The sequence below is a fragment of the Carassius gibelio genome, chromosome B5 (assembly GCF_023724105.1).
Source record: "Carassius gibelio isolate Cgi1373 ecotype wild population from Czech Republic chromosome B5, carGib1.2-hapl.c, whole genome shotgun sequence".
Classification (NCBI taxonomy): domain Eukaryota; kingdom Metazoa; phylum Chordata; class Actinopteri; order Cypriniformes; family Cyprinidae; genus Carassius; species Carassius gibelio.
In genome coordinates, this window is record NC_068400.1 from 37,981,990 (window position 1) to 37,999,635 (window position 17,646).

The window sequence follows — 17,646 nt, forward strand, 5'->3', positions numbered from 1 at the left end:
TGCAGTTGTACTTTTAGCATATTGGAACAACACATTTTGTGCTTAATGCACTTTTAATTGTGCCAAAGTACAGTAGTGCTGAAGTCCAACTAAAGATATACTGAAGTATATTTGATTGTGCTAAAGTGAAACAATTGCAAGTATACTTCAGGTACACTTTAAATATCTTGCATTCAAAGACTGATATTAATCAAAGATCACACAATCCTCATCAATAGTGATTTTATAAAACACATGTTAGGCTTAATATTAAGAAATGTGAATTTTGCAATGTGTACTAGTAGAACTCCCAAAAAAAATTAACACATTAATACAGACATTACCGACAAGAACAAGGTCACCTAAGTATTTCTTGTGCAAATCCTCATATAAAGAGCAATCATACAAAAAAAATGCTTCTCATCTTCTATCATAGAAATATTTGATGTTGACTTAAAATAACTACAGATTCTCTCTGGTATTGGTGTATTATTCCATCTGCCTGTTTTTATAGCAAGATGATGACTTGAACATCTAAAAAGGAACAATGATCGTACCAATTGAATGTTATACACGACGCAATGTAGCTCTCTTTTATCAATGAAGACTTTCACTGTGAATATATATTTCACTTATTATTTTCCCAAACTGATGAATACCATGCCTCATGTGCTTTTTCTTTTAATCGTTGGTAAAGAATAGCTGCAAATGTTCTTATATTACCTACACTTTAAGCTTCCCAGGGACTAGAAAAACAGCAGAACTCTAATACGAGTTTTCTACCTACTTCATCTAATTGATAAAGCATATTATAACTTTTTGGGATAACAATAATTGGACATAGACACCAGTTTCATATAAGTGGACAATACAAATCTACCCAGATCACCCAAGACAGCCACAGGAGTTTTTTACAAAAAGATACCTGCACATTTCAATACACTCCACTGGATCAAAACCCCATATCTCAAACAAATACAACGATTGATTGAAACTACACTTAGTATTTAAATGTATTACTTTTTCACTAGTTTAGGTCTCAGTAGTTCCTTTGCTGTTTGATAGTGGGTCCTGTAAGTTCTCTTCCTGATCTCTCTGTCCGGGTTTACATCACGCTCTGTTCCCTCTCTCGCTGACTGTGACACTGGCTGGTTTGTTTGGCCAGCTGACACACAATCACCATGTTAACTTCTATTCTCTGCCCACTCAGTATGCAGCTGTGTGTAGTAATGTAACGCTTACAGGTGCTCAGTGTTTTTCACTCTTAAGTAACATGACATACAGCCAAGTATGATGACCCATATTTAGAATTCGTGCTCTGCATTAACCCATCCAAAGTGTACATTTGACAAACTGGGCATTTGGGATTAACAATATTATTAAACACTTTCTTTTTCTCTTTCTTCTGCTCCTAATTGTTCACTGTGTCTGTCTTTCTGTGAATTGCTTTTTGTCATCATGTACTAACACCTCCCTCTCATTTCTTGCCCTCCATGTTTTGGTTGCTCCTTCTGTCTTCGTCGCCCTTGATAGGACACAGGCAGAGATGGCCCATACGTGCCGTGGCACCATCAACCTGGCCACAGCGCACATCGACACCGAAGACGCCTGCAATATTGTTCTGAGCAGTGGGGGGCGCACGTACCATCTGAAAGCCAGCACAGAAGTGGAGAGGCAGAGATGGGTCACAGCACTGGAGCTGGCCAAGGCCAAAGCCATCCGAATGATGAACGATCAGTCCGGTAAGAGCGGGGAAATTCTGGTGAATGAAGTCTTTTTTTAGTTTGTGCTTTTAAGCTGAAATTGATAATTGCCACACTGATTTGCCAACACATCATATCAGACTATCAAGTCTTTACCTTTTTGGCAAGATGGCATCTAATCATATGTTTGAAAGTGTTACTTTGTAATTGAAACAGTATTGAAATGTTTCTCTGCTAAGAACTAATTGTGTTAATTGAGTTGCTGCATAAAGGTTTTGAATGGAAAATGTCTGTGTTTTAGACAATGGCTCCACAGCCCAGCTAACACACTGTTATCAGTCTGGTAAGGTGACTGGGCTTCTTACACAGGCTTTGCATCATGTTTGCAGGGCTGCTGTGTAGTTCAGAGTGTTTGCAGAAAATTACAGGGCTCAGCTAAAAGAATTTTCTTCTTCTGGTCCAGTCAGGAGATCAAATTTACAAAAAAAATGTCATTGGATATTCACTGGCCGGACCATCAAAATGTCTATTTATATGCAACATTATAAGTGGACCTCAGAGAAAAGTACAAAATGAAAAACAAAGGCAGTTCATGAACATTAAATTTTTTTTTAATGTTATTAAGAACTGGTAAACCAGATATAATGTATGAATTCATGCATGCACTTAGTCTGAAAAAACAATGACATATGATGATTTATCATTTTCAACACATTCTAAATTCTGAAGAAAAAAAAAGACATGACAAAGCATCATCCACATCAGCCAGCTGGCTAACATTACCCTGATGACGCATTTCAATTATCAGAATTGAACAACAATGTTCAATATATCATAGAAAATCAAAAAGTGAAGTATGAATAGAATTTTAAATGAAGACTTGAGACTCACACAGATCTCACACTGAGCCCTGGACTGATTGCATTCGGACTGGACTGGCTCAAAAATGTTGTTTTTTTGGATTGTTTAGTTTGTGGTAACTGCTGTGGGCCACTGCATTGCTTCAGATAGGTCAAATCTCTCTTTCCACCAAAGATATCTTTGACCTGAACAGTGAGCTGTCACACGGATGGTATTACCCTTTGGCTTGAAACACTACATTCTGTCGATCTGTTCATGCTTCTCATTGACTGAATGCTGAACCAGGCTAGATGAGATGGTACCTCTGGGTTTCAGGACTGCATGGAGCATGATTTTATTGCTTATGTTTATGTAACTGCTATTTAAACTTTAGGACCTCTAGAGGACATGTTTACATGGACTGTAAGACTCCAGCTATTTACTACTTTAGAACTGAGAGTTGGATATATACAATGTGAAGACAACATTCATTAATCAACAACCTCAAATGCAAATGGAAATATGAATTTTAATAATTTTGGGAATATTAGGTCTTGTTCATATTATTGCAGTCTATGTAAATATAGCCCGTGCCTGCTATTTTGCAGCTCTCTCATCTTACTTGAAATACAAGGCACTATTTGGTCAAAGCTGTTGATGCATGTGTTTAAAGATATGTGGTAATTCCTTAGAATTCAAAATCTCCTTCCAGGGTGTTAGATTGGCTCTCCACACCAGACAATAATTAGGATCCAGCCCGGGATGCCAGATCCTGTCAGAAAATATCAGTTTGTCCAGTAACAGAACAACTAGTCGCAGCGCTGTTAATACCCAAACCCTGTTAAACAGCAAGTCTTGTCTAGTATCCAAAAAATAAATAAAAAATAAGTATTTAACAGTCTTCTGTCAGTCAAGAAGTTGACTGATAAAAAAGCAGAGAAAAAAACAAGGGAAAATTAATAAGAAACATAATAAATGAATAAACAATAAAAAATACTTAACATAATGATAAATAATAAAAAATAATCAAAGGATAATAATAATAAAAGTTATCAAATAATAAATTGTATGAATGACTAATTATTATACAATGATTATGTGAATAAATTATTATAAATGAATAAGAAAAAACATAAAACTAAAAACACATCAAACACAATTTGCACGTGAGGATCTAAGGATTTTTCAAGGGATTCCTAATACTTGAATTAAACTCTTGGGTCAAGCTCTTAATGTTATCATACAGAGCTGTATGAATCACTCTGTTAGATCTCTGGCAGTACTCCGGGTCAGAGTGGGTCAGCACGTTAGCCATGTTCCAGCAGTGTACTATATTTGAGACCTGAAGTGTTCATCTCCTGTGACACACACAGCTGTCATTGCTCTGTGAGCTCCTGAAGCAGATGGCTTCTGCTTTTGGGTAGAACGTGATTAATTTACTCGTAACTCCAGACGTTAACCGTGCATCTACTTTAACTTGTATTTTATGAACACGAATGAGTGTAGAAAATGTTTAACATTCAGTTATTCATGTATTGTATGTGCCATTGTACTTAGCTTGTTTAATTGAAAAAATACAACCGAGTAAAAAAAATATATATATATATTTGGTCATTCATATTTTATGATGAATTTTTTCTAATTTTTTGAACACATATATAAATTGCTCAAATTAGTATTCATCATATAAGTGGGATAAAGCGCTCTGCTTTTAATAGTTTTACCACAAGGGGGCAGGTGTGTTTATTTTGGCACGTGATTTGAGTTCTCATGAGAACCTAGCCAGCACTCACATGACAACAGAGCTCTTTTTAATTTCTCTCTCTAATCTCTCTTGTATGTCAGACTCTCATCCATATGAAACCCTGGCTGTGCTCCAGCCCCCTCTCCTCATTCCATTCCAGATGCTGCCCACTCTTTCCTCTCACACACAAACAAACCCAAGCTTTCTATTTTTGCGGAGCTGTCGCATTCTGTGTATTCTGTCTATGCGAGCGGTATGTGTGTCAGTATAAATGGCAGATTCATTCCTCTGTAGAGTTGAATGGCAGACAGAACGCTGATGATGTGATGTTGTGTGTGTTTGCGGTCAGTGCACTTGAACTCTTTCAAACTAAAACGATTCAATCCCTTTGTCTGTGTGCCATGCATAAATGGTCTGTAATGAATCTTGGTCAGAACATTAAATACTAAAGGTCAGTAAAATCACCCTGACAACTCCCCAGCTTCCACTAACTTTTCTGTCTTGTAAGAACTAAATACAAACAAAAGGATTGCTCATGTCGGACCCAAACTTTAGAATGATCTCCTTTTTCTGTCAGGTCAATAAAGTCACTGTCAAAATTAAAGGTTAAAAGCAGATATTTTAAATATTTTTTGTTTTGGGGGGTATCTTCATGATGGGGTGTTTTTGATTGTTAACCTTGTCTATATGACTCTTTTTTTTTTGTGGTTGTATGTTATTTATGCATGCATGTTAGTGATGGTGAAGCACTTTGGGCAATCAGTGGTTGCATTAAATATGCTATATAGATAAATACAAAGAAAAAAAGAAAAGAACTTAGACATTTAAATTTGTACAAAGTACGATGGCTAGGCAATCTTCAAAATTAACTGTAGACTCTTACATTAAAGACTACATATAGATTATATAGCTAGCATAATTCCATAATACAAAATGAATGTGTATAAACTGTACATGTACTGCCATTCAGAAGTTTGGAGTCTAAAATGTATTTGATCAAGGAAAAAAATAAACAGTAATGTTGTGAAATATTTTAAGGATTTATAAATATTTATATTAATATAGGAATAAAATGTAATTTACTGAATTATCAGCAACCATTACTTCAGTCTTCAGTGTCACATGATCCTTCAGAAATCTTTCTAGTACGCTGATAACATTTCTTATTATAACCAATGTTGAAAAAAAAAGCTGTTCTCCTTAATATTTTTATGGAAACCATGATACATGTTTTTGCTAGTACTGTATTATTATAATAAAATATAATTACTCTTTTTTTTTTTTTTGGGAAGTGGGTCAGACTCACATCATTGATCGCAAGCTTTTAGTTCAACACCATGAGCTCTAAAAGCCCCGCTCAGAACAGTGTCTATTTTTGCGCCAGTATTTTTATCTGTCTGTCTCTCTCTGTCTCTGCCTCAGAATCCCAGAAGACCCACCTCACTGGCTCACTCTGTTTGTTTTCACACACATACTCTGAGTCACTGACAGCGGCTGATCCTCTGCTCCAGTGTCTGGTTGTCAGGATGGTGGGAGTGGGTGTCATGGTGATGTGATCCTGCATAGACTGAAATACAGATTGGCCAATGTCGTGGTCATTGGATTCAATCCCTGGTGAACATGTATGATAAATGTGTAGCTTGAAGGCTTTGTAGGTGTCTTCAGATACAAGCATCTGCCAGATTAATAAGTCATCATCAACTAAACCTGTTTGTCACCTGCTTCATGTAAACGTGGTTTATAGTGTTATATCATAAAAAAGCCAGCAGGTGGCAGGCCATACCTGACCACAATAGCTGTTGGACCAGGGAGAAGCAATTAAGGTCCTGGAGAGCCACTGCTCTGGAGAATTTAGCTTTATCCCTGATCAAACATACTTGAAAAGTCCTTTAGGACTAGAATTGCCCATCATTGTATTAGATATTTGAGTTAGTGGGTCATTAGTGGACAGCATACTTATTATTATTGGTCATTCACACAACTTCTCTAAAACATTTTCATTTGCATTTTTCTCTTAACTAGAGACCAGGGCCGGTTGCAAAAACTGGCCAATCACATTACTTTTCTGGTGTTGGATGAACGAGATTGGCTAGCGTCTGTGATAGGGCATTTGCATAAGGAAATCTGGTTGTCTGACCCCTGCACTGGTGCTTAAAGTTGAAAAGTTTTCAACTTCTGCTGCAAGCAATGCCTATGATGCGACACAACGGACCCACAGTTCAGTTCGGCAACACTTGACGTCCCTCCATTCAAAGTAAACAAGAGGTGTTGACACCGACGCCCTGAGTGAATGTACCGTAAAACCTTCGCTCATCTTCTGAACACATAATAAGATGTTTTTGATTAAATCTGAGCGTTTTCGGACCCTGCATAGAAAGCAACACAACTACCACATTCAAGGCACAGAAAGGTAGTAAGGACATCTTTAAATAGTTCCATTAAAGCTGCGGTAGGGAACTTTTGACGCTCTAGAGGTTAATAAAAAAAGAACTGCTTGCATCTTGCGGAAGAACATCTTAGCCGGAACTACTTCTCTCTGTTTATGTCTATGAAGAATCACAAAGGTACTTGGTTACTCCGCCGCGGTATCCCCAAAGCAATGTAAAATAGTCCAAATATAAACACTTATTATAGGTGCATCCTAGTGATTCAGGACAAGCCAAAAACACGGTTTGGAAAATGGATTCATGGTGTACTCACTTATTATATACATTTTTCTACATTTTAAACACAAACAAAGTTACGGACTGCAGCTCTGATTGGTTATTTTTTACCGGGATCGATGGAGTTTCTGCAAATGGCAATAGGACCACTGGGAGGAGCCAGAGGAGCTTGATTTTTTTCACAGATTATCAGTCTCATATTATACTGTCAGGACATAATGACAGGTTTCATAAATAAGTAAAAAATATTTTTTTTACAAAAGTTCCCTACAGCACCTTTAATTTAATGAAGCTACCAGAACCACTTCGGCCTGTTTACAAGCAGAGGAATGAACCAGTGATGTCACAAGGACTAGTTTAACAATGTTCTTACTACCTTTCTTGGCCTTGAACGTGGTAGTTCTGTTGCTGTCTACGGAGGGTCAGAAAGCTCTCGAATTTCATCAAAAATATCTTAATTTGTGTTCTGAAGATGAACAAGGTCTTACAGGTTTTGGAATGACATGAGGATGAGTAATTAATGAAATTTTTTGGTGAACTATCCCTTTAAAAAAGTTTTCACAAGTAGTGCATCCAAAGTGGATGTCATAACAAATGTCAGCAGACAAGATTCAAAACCACTCAGTACATCACATAGCAAAACCCTGGCATTGTTGTGAGTCTTGCAAGTTCAGAAAATGTGAGAAAATGAAGGTTATTTTCGATAAAACCTTTGGGCACACTTTGTTTGGACTTGTTCGGGTAAACTGGCTACACTTGTTAGTTCTCACATTAGCGTTGTGACAAGATGCATATTGTACTTTTATTCACTTCTGTTTTAGTTGCCCTCTGTTTTTGTTACTTCCTTGTGCTCTCCTTCTGTTTCCAGTATGAGCTGTTTAACAGCATGACATTGGGCTTGTTTAGAGTCTAATGAAGGTATGCAGACATGCATGTGGTTTTTCAGCTTCCTGTCTGTCACGCTCAGGGAGTGTGGGGCTGAACGATCAGTTCTGGTATGTACACTCATTACCCAGCATTCTTCAACGGGCACATCACAAGGCAAGAAAGCAGCGCCTTACGTCCCTGTCATCATTTCACACCCACCACAACAATCCTGACATGTGAACAACACATTCTCGTTTAGCCCCTCATATTTCACTCTGCATTCTCATTATCGCTCTCCATTCCTCTGTCCATGGTGCTGAAGTCCATTCTTTGAGCAAAGCGTCAATGATTAATTGGTGACCGTTTTCGTGGTATTCTCTCTCTCTCTCTCTCTATCTCTCTCTCTCTCTGCTTGCTCGTATTTTCCCACCTATCTTACTGGCTGCTCTCTCCCCCTCCTAGTCATTCTACCTCTCCTCTTTCTATGTAAGCTCATTCATTTTCTCTGAGTATAGACCAGAGCAGAGAACCAACCCAAGTGACCTCCTCTTTTTTTTATGAGGGTGAGTTCATAGACAAGCTCTCTCTCTCGCACACTCCTGTTCTTTCGTTTGGCTCTGGCTGGATTCTTAACTGAGGAGTGAATCTCTATGCCAGCAGAGAGGAAGAGGGCTCTCTCCTGTGTGTAAGTAATATAACAGTATTTGTCCAGGAGTTGGTTTTGCTTAGATAGATAGTCTTACCCACTGTGCGTTGGAAATATATGTATTATATATTTAATTAAATATCTTCTAAGATATGTGAAGAATTTTTCTGCTGTGGCTCAGTAGACTTTGAGTGGTTAACGCCAAGTTTCTCTTGTGCGTTTGTAAATGGCAGGTGTGTTTGTGTGTGTGTTGTATGTCTCACCGCTGTGCCATGTTTCTGTGTGTGTTTTATAATCTCACACACTCCAGCCTGACCTGATTTACTACACACTGACAGATGGTGGATCTTTCTCTTCCTCATACCTCCATCCATCTCTCCTCCATTTATCCATCGTTCCTTCCTTTTTTAATGTTTGTCCGTTGGGCATTACAGTGTGATTTGCATGTGGTTTGTGTGTTTATGAGAGCGAGACTAGAAACATGTATGCGGGTTCTAATCTCCATTTTTTTCAAGTACATCATTTGATCTGCATTGTGGTTGTTTATTAGTCTTTGCCTTTTGTTTCATTTGTGACTCAGTGTGTGTGTGTGTGTGTGTGTGTGTGTGTTAGCCCACAGGGAAACTCACTGTACAGTTGAGAGACTCTGTATGCTTGGATACACACTCAGCCTGGTTTCTACAACAATCGTAATTGATTATAAAACGGTTTTCATAGAAAATATTTGATAATTTGTTAGAAAAACAAGTTATGCTCAGAGTCCAGAGCCTTGATCATAAAATTATAACAGTCACGTTCTTAATAGAGATCTGCACGATCACAGGACCCAACGCAGCAGAGTACAGTGCGGAACAACACCTGTGTGCCATAAAAACTGGAGTAATCATGGCTGAAAATTGAGCTTTCCTGTCCCAAAAATAAATAGTTTTAATATATTTTAAAATACAAAGCAGTTATTTTAAATCATAAACTTTAGGAAACACTGCCATGCCTTCCTTCTCTTATCTTCCCTTCCCTGATGTCTCTCATATCTGTATCTTTCTCATCCATGCATTTTTTATCGCAAGATCCGTGACATTGTTTCACTGCAGAGCTTTTTAATCTGTTCCACTCCCTTGCTATTAGTTATTGCTTGTTTGGATTAATTTTTTCTCCGCTCTCGCCACATGGTTAAGCAGTTGGCACAGATGTCCTCTGTAATCTTTCATCTCTTCGTTTTGCTGCCTTTGCCCTTTTCAGCTTACCCTGAAAGCACCGGAGTCCTCCTACATTTAGAACAGTCCAGTCTAGACATCAAGAATTTCCCAGAAATCCCTGCCCACGCTGTTTCGCTCACATTTACAGTCGTGCACAAATGCACACATAAACCAACTAATGTAGCTCTAGAAGCGCTTTCTCTCTTGAATGCTCCCTAGTGTGAAAAATAGCAGGCGCAGAGGAGTAAAGTGAGAGACAGAGAGGGAGATGATGAAGCTGCAGGTCGACAGTCTGTATGTGTAGGAAACACTCACGGCCCACAGGAATGGCTCCGGTGCCTAGCCACGTCTCCCCCACAGGACTGATCTCAACCCGAACAGAAAAACACTCAATCCAGTGATTGCTGTGCATGCTGTCCTCATGTAATCCAAAACACTATCTGTTGTGCCCAATAAACAAGTGAAATTTCACCCTTTCCTTATGTTAACACTGTGTTTATATGTGGCGGGTGGAATAGGTGGAAGAAGAGAGAGAGGAGCAGAGCATATGGCATATTTAATGTTTGCAGAAGGAAAGGACTGTGATATAAAATGATGTCTCTGTGGTGGGCCGTATCCACTCTTGATTAGAGCAGGATCCTGCCATGCTCAGACGTGTGCTCCTGTGGTTCTGTCTCACGATCAAAACCAGCTGCATTTCTAAATGAATGAAATCTCTTTTTGCCCTGGTGGTTTTGTTTACAGCATGTCTCTCTTTTCGTGAAGATTCTACTTCACTCATTTCTCTGGCTATTCATATGTCTGCTTTTAAACCCAAATGGTCTAGTTAGCTGGTTAGCATGGCCTGTTAGCCCCTGTTGGTAGATGATGTAACTGCTCCATCTGGACCCAAAAAACATGTTTATCTAAAGACTACCCATTTTAAATTTGTTGTGAATAAATACATTATTATGCATTTATATTACAAATGCTTCATTATATGTGAATATGTAAAGGAACAGTTCATTTAAAAGTGACCTACTGTCATTATTTCATCAAGCTCATGTCTTCACGGCTTTAATGTTAATGACATTTGATCAGAAGACTGAACAGTGAGATTAAGTAGCTTTTTTTGCCATTTTTATGGATGTCAAGTGGTGTTAATTTGTGGTATTCATATACTTTTATAGCATACAATATTGTTTTGAATTAACAGTTATTTAAATAATTTAATAATAATTAAATTAATAATAATAATAATTAAATTAATAATAATTTTAATTATCAAGTTTTAAAAGTAGTAATTTGGTGATGTTTTGTTATTTATTTGTTATTTATTTTTATTTTTAGCTTTTTAGTTTCAGTAATTTTGGTTTAATCCTCACATGAATTAGGATCTGTTTTTATAGTTTGTTGGCAAGGCAACATTTCTGTGACACTTTTTTAAGTTTAATTTATGTAATATTTCATATATAATTTTAGCTTTATTTCAGTTACAGAAAGTGAGTTTAATAGTTTTAGTTAACAATAACAAAACTGGCTTAATACAGCTTTTGTAGTCAATTTCAGATACTGTATATGGCATTGAATATCAGTCTTTTCCTCACATAAATCTATCATATGACTTGAAAAGGCATAGAATATGATGCACAACCTTTTATGTTCAATGAAAGAAAGTAAATCATACAGATTTGGAACTTGAAGGTGAGTAAATGATGACAGGATTTTCATTTTTAAATAACTTCAAAGTATATTTTGACTTCACTAGCAAATAAATTGCCTCCAGACATGAACTAAAAGCAGCAAAACCTCGGCTGAATGTGTGTGCGAATGAGCAACATGAGGTGGTTGTAAATAATCAGTCAACTCTGATCTGGGCTTCAGTAATTGGATTGCTGTCTCGTGGCTCATTTAGATAAGATGTCATCTGCATCTGATTATCGTCTCTGGACCGCTGTAACTCCTAAACATCACTCAGTCTCCTCATATTTGGACTCACACTGTTTTACAGTCATTTGGTTTAACTATCATCATCATAATCCAGCAGATCAGAGGCATCTGAGTGTTTTTGTGCCAGTAATGCAATCTAATGTATTCTGGATCTGCGTGTACCAGCGAGGTCAGTGGTGCTCCTCTACCTAAGGGCTGGATTACTGCCAGGGCCTCCGGAACCTAGAGGAGAGACCACTCTGTCACCTAAAGAGAAATGAGTTGTCGAGTGTGATCTGAGACATGTTTTCTCACCACTGATGTGTTCTGGTAGCAGGCAATCTGTGTATAAACACTCCTGGTGGCCTGTGTATCTCTTATATGGGCTTGCTGATTACTGCCTGGTTTATTTGCTCTAGGAATATTGGCTCCTATAACATTCACAAGGATTTAAGAGGTCTGTGTGTGTGTGTGTGTGTCTGTATGATTCATCGTTTGTGTGTTTATCGACAGGCTGCTATAATTGCATGGGGGCTGTGGATTAAGTCTGAAATGTTGTGTCAGGCTGTAATTGAGGAATCATAGTGTCTCTGTGTGTATATCATTCTCTCTATGCAGGGACCAATCAGCATATTTTAAGCTTGCATCTGGTTGGCTCTTGGACACACTGATGGACTTGTATCTCAGGCTTACATGATAGAGCATGCACTTAAGCCTGGGGAAAATTTATTTAATTTTTTTTAAACATAATTTTTTAATAAAAAGCTAAATCTATGATATCTATATATTTAAAAAAAAAAAATAAAGTATTCATGCATAAGCATTTAGGTCAGAAGGTCTTTAAGATGTGAATTCACATCTCTGTTCACAATCCTGTTCTTGATTTGAAGACTATAAGGTTGTGAAGTCTTATCCTCTAGCTAAATATGGGTCCTATAAACACTCCTTCAGAATGTGTTATTAAACCTGTGATTATGTTCCTGTGATTTTGACTTTCCACTTTTAGACTTTTCAGATCCTACCTCTGAGAGAAAGTGTATATCTCTGCCAGATAAAGGCACACACACCACAGTTCTGTGCTTCTTATACAGTGCTGATCTGAAGTCTCTTGAGATGATCATAAAAATGGTAGTGGCAGAAACATTTATTTGTCATTTTCTGTCAATTTTCAGGCCTCCATTCATTGCACACTAAATTAACTCTTTAACACTTCTTTAATCGTTTAACACTTTGGTTCTATTTGACCGTTCATGTTTCTGCATGTCCTCTTATCTTTCAGATCTTTATTTCCCCTGGAACTAACTTCTACCAATCCATCTCTCCCTCCCTCCCACCCTCTCTCTCTCTCACTCTCTCTCTCCCTCTCTCTCTGCCTCTATCATTTCTAACAGAATATGATCTAGTTATTAACTATTAAAACAAATCATTTCAATGTAATTGTCTTTCAAAGCAGTTCCATTGTGACCGTTTGAGCTTGGCTGCAGTCTTTGTGTTAAAGGTGTTACAGTAGCTGTAGCTATGCAGGATGTATTTTGTTGCTTTACTGATCGATCTTCCATAGCAGCCTGTAGACATCCTGCAAGAGCGCTGGCAATGTGCTTCTCTGGTATCGTTTTTGCTAAAATGCAGTCTGCGATGAGATAATGTATTAATTGAGTTAGAGGTCTGCTGCCCAACGGGTCCCACAATCGAGCCTTAACTGACAACTGACTTAATTTACACAGTGGAAGAATTATAATCTTGACATCTATACAGTACAACCATTCAAAACTATCAGGCTGCACCTGATGTTCATAAACTTTCATAACTTGTAATTGTTTTCTCTTTTGGCCTGTGAACTGTTCTGAGTCTTAATGAATCTGTTTCTTTACATGTACAGTTTTTTTGGACTATAAGTCGCACCTGAGTATAAGTCGCATCAGTCCAAAAATACGTCATGATGAGGGAAAAAACATATATAAGTCACACTGGACTATAAGTCGCATTTATTCAGAACCAAGAACTAAGAGAAAACATTACCGTCTCCAGCCGTGAGAGAGCGCTCTATGTTTTCAGTGTAGACTACAGGAGGACTGAGCAGCATAGAGCGCCCTCTCGCGGCTGTACACGGTAATGTTTTCTCTTTGTTCATGTCTCTTAGTTCATATCTCTTGGTTCATGTCAAATTAATTTTGATAAATAAGTCGCACCTGACTAGTGTTCTCATGGTACCAAAATTTCAGTATTCGGTACCGATACCAGTGAAAATCCACGGTTCTCTCGGTACCAATTTCGGTACCAAAGCAAAACACAAAAATATGCTAATTAAACAAAAAAAAACTTTTTAGCACTAAAAATAAAACCAATAGCATTCTTTATACTAATTTACAATTGTGTTTAAAGTTTTTCTACAAGTTATATGATTATGAAAAACAGTAAACAAGTTTCACCCAAATTTATTTGGTCTTTTAATTTATGAAATTTAAACATTTTATTTTTGGTAAATAAAGGGGCTTTGATTTTAAAATTAAAACATGGTAGAAATATTGTGATTTATTTCTTTAAAAAATAAAGTTTTATAATTTTTTTCAACAGTAGTATCAGTATCACATACATTTTACTAAATAATAGTAATATTTCTAGCACAATGCCTTTATGTAAAAATTAACTTTTAGGCCTAATGAATGCATATTTGTCATTTTAACTGAACTTAAGACTGGTGGTGATGCTTAAGATATTTTTGGTCATTGAGGGTTTCTGTAAAAAAAAAAATAGTAATAGATCATATTAATTATTATTAAAAGATAATACTACTACTAATTCTACTATCATGATACTAATGTATATACAATGCACTATGAATTGTTGAGCTGCTGGGTTCATGAATATTAATCACTTTGTCTGCATCCGGTCGAACTGATTTGCTGAAAGTTAGCTCCGCCCACTACCGGAGAAACTGGCATATCTTCTGCTTGTTCGAAAAAGTTGAATAATTCTAAATGAACTCCATTATTTTGACAGGAGAAGACAACAAAGAATAGTTTACATATAGCGTGTCGATTCAGCGTGGTAAGACTCTCTCTTTGCATGTGTGAGAAACAGCTCTATCAGTAAAGCGACGGTGAGTCGTGCGCCTTCACAAAGAGTTTACAGAGCATCAACTACAGGTGCGCTGTGCGTCCGTTGAGATGAACTGAAAAGTTCAGATCGCTTGATGGAGAGAGAACTCTGAAGCTCAGATGCTAAAATTAATGCAAGCGTCATGTGCTTCAGTCTATGTAGTAAACAAACCCGCACGTCTCTGCCATTCATTAATTCACACAGAGACGCGCAAAACACGGATTCATATTTCAAACAACTTTTGCGGCTTAACATTCTCAGATACTGGTCCATATGAAGATTTGATTTGATTAATTTATGCTAACTTTGACAAATTCCATGACTGGCCATATTAAAATGTAAGTTTCATTTTCATGACTGGATTTTGAGATTCCGTCCTCGTTTTCTGCTTCGCAGAAATCATAGCGATGAAACGGGTTTGAACGGGACCTCGGTACTACCGGTACTTAAAGAAACCTGTTACCGTCACATTTAAAAAAAATATTTGTACCGACTTGGTACCGAAGTACCGGGTCTTTTGACAACACTACACCTGACTATAAGTCGCAGGACCAGCCAAACTATGAAAAAAAGTGTCACTTATAGACCGGAAAATACGGTATTTGTTTACTGAGGATTGCATGCAATCATGAAATACAGTATTTTATTTTATTTTTTAATTTGCTATTCGTTGTTCGGGCTATAAATGTAACTACATTTACATTTACAATTAATCATTTAGCAGACGCTTTTATCCAAAGCAACTTACAAATGAGAACAATAGAAGCAATCAGATCAACAAGAGAACAAAAACAGTATACAAGTGCCATGACAAGTCTCAGTTATTCTAGTACAGAACGCATTGCCAGGGTTTTTATTTATTTATTTATTATTATATAAAAGACAAGAAAAGAAAGAAAAGTGCTAATATTAAACTACCGCTTAGGTTTGGTCGGGTCAGGTTCTGGCTTCAGTTTTAAGCCCTATTGACCCCTAACTTGAGTAGAATACTTTTTTTTTTTTCATTCACGTCTCATTATACTTGTTGAATAGATTAGGGATAAAAACCAAAACAAATACATGAATATTTATTTTCAAATATTATATTAGTCATAGCTTGAAATGCAACACTTGCTGAGAATAAATTGTATGTGTGTTGGTCTTTGAGTTTGGCAGATTTACTTATTTAGATGGAAGCGTCTAATGTTGGAATCTAAAGATGTGCAAAACGATGGTGGTCAGAAGATCATGCATTAATTGCGAAAGGCCTGTCTATGGTGTGCCGTCTGCCCTTCATTCTCTTCATCTTGTACGCTCTTTATTTCTGTTGCCAATTATCAGACTGAGTCACTGTGGCTGTTAGTCTTCAGCACAGGAACTCAGTGCTGGTAAGTGCTGGTCTGAAATGGCTGCGTAGGGAGAAGCTGAAAAAGTCTCCTCTTTATCAGCATGGAAATAAAAACTATCATTTGATTAGGGGCTAAAAATGACTTAAAAAGGGTGGGCGCAAACACTTTCACGTGTCAGAAGTGGTTATTGTGTGTGTGTGTGTGTGTGTGTGTGTGTGTGTGTGTGTGTTAGTACACAGTACACACACATTACTGATGGTGACCTTGCGGTGCAGCAATAATGTAATGGTGTATTGCACAGTGGCAGGCGATTATTCTAGTGTTTCTTTGTGTGTGTGTGTGTGTGTGTGAGTGATTGTTACAACACATCAGTGACCTTGCCCTGCTTTAAACATTCAGAGCATTGCAGCGGTCACACAGCGCTACTGGGACTGAACAGAGTGCAGTCTTCTCAGTGATCATTTTCTGGACAGTGTGTGTGTGTGTGTGTGTTTCTGAATTCAGGAGAGCGGTCTCTATATTTTCTTCCCAGCAGAGGCCCAGAAAAATACTTTTTTGAAATGGCTATACATTTCCATCTGGGCATTAGGACTACTTTGTTTAAATAAAATAAATCTAAAGTAAAAAAATAATTGTGAATTGGTGAACTGACAAGCTCTGCAAATCCATGTTCATTATCAGCTAACAATTTGTCGTTAACAACAGCTCTGTATAGTAACAGCTGCTCTATGTGAAATCACGTCATACTCTATGTGAAATCATGTTATAAATGCTGCTGATTAGATAACGGCTTTACTAACGATATATAATGTGCATCCCTACCATTTATATTTTTGGCTTAAAATAAGTAACAAAACTAAAAAACAATGTACATAATCATCAAAACATTATTTTCATGAGCATAAAACATTTACTAGTTTCCTATTTGAGGACCCCTGTTCTTATACGTTCTATATATGTACTAGGCACTGTTAGAATAATGATCAAATAGAATCTGATGAATAGAAACCTCAAAAGAACAGCATTTATTGCAAATAGAATTGTCTAATGCAGTGAAAATGACACCTTAGTCATAATCCGTGTACAAATGTCTAATAATTTGACATCATCAATATTAAAATAGTATAGTATAGGATTATTTCAGTCTTTGTTAATATTATTACAGTTTTATGAATTTAATCATTTATATTCTTATAGTGTTTCAAAATTGAATGTGTTATAGGGCCCTATTTTAACGATCTGAAACGCAAGTGTCAAAGCGCGAAGCGCAAGTAAGTTTGTGGGCAGGTCTCGGCGCTGTTGCTATTTTCCCGGCGGGATAAAGGACTCTTGCGCCAGGCGCAAATCTAAAATGGGTTGGTCTGAAGTAGCTTCATTATTCACATTCCCTTTAAAAGCAGGTGCGCAAGTTCCATTATGGATTGCTATTATTATGGCGTATTTACCAGGTGCACTCCAGGAGCGGTTCACAGCCGAGGAGACTGATGTTCTTGTAAGAGCAGTGAAAGACAGAGAAGTTGTTTTGTATGGGGATGGGAGAAACCCACCCAAAATAGCGTCGGTTAAACAGGCGTGTGAGGAAATAGCCACAATTGTTTCATCGATTTTTTTTTCCTGGTTCTTGACGGACAAACCAATTTGTCTACAATTAGCCTGAATAATTTGTAAGCTAG

The 17,646-nt window shown here is 37.3% G+C and overlaps 1 protein-coding gene across 4 annotated transcripts in view; it reads left to right on the forward strand.

The window, feature by feature from the left end:
- The window catches only part of osbp2b (oxysterol binding protein 2b), a 55,489-nt gene that overhangs the window by 12,557 nt on the left and 25,286 nt on the right, over positions 1-17,646 (forward strand). Inside the window, exons 2-3 of one of the 4 annotated variants that reach the window (XM_052556024.1) lie at positions 1,513-1,721; positions 1,984-2,025. The exons of 1 other annotated variant lie outside the window; for it this stretch is intronic. In XM_052556024.1, the coding sequence (XP_052411984.1) occupies positions 1,513-1,721; positions 1,984-2,025 (251 nt within the window). Of the gene's footprint in view, positions 1-1,512; positions 1,722-1,983; positions 2,026-8,314; positions 8,482-17,646 lie in introns of those variants that run through there. 2 more of the 4 variants (XM_052556025.1, XM_052556027.1) reach the window with 2 other exon arrangements.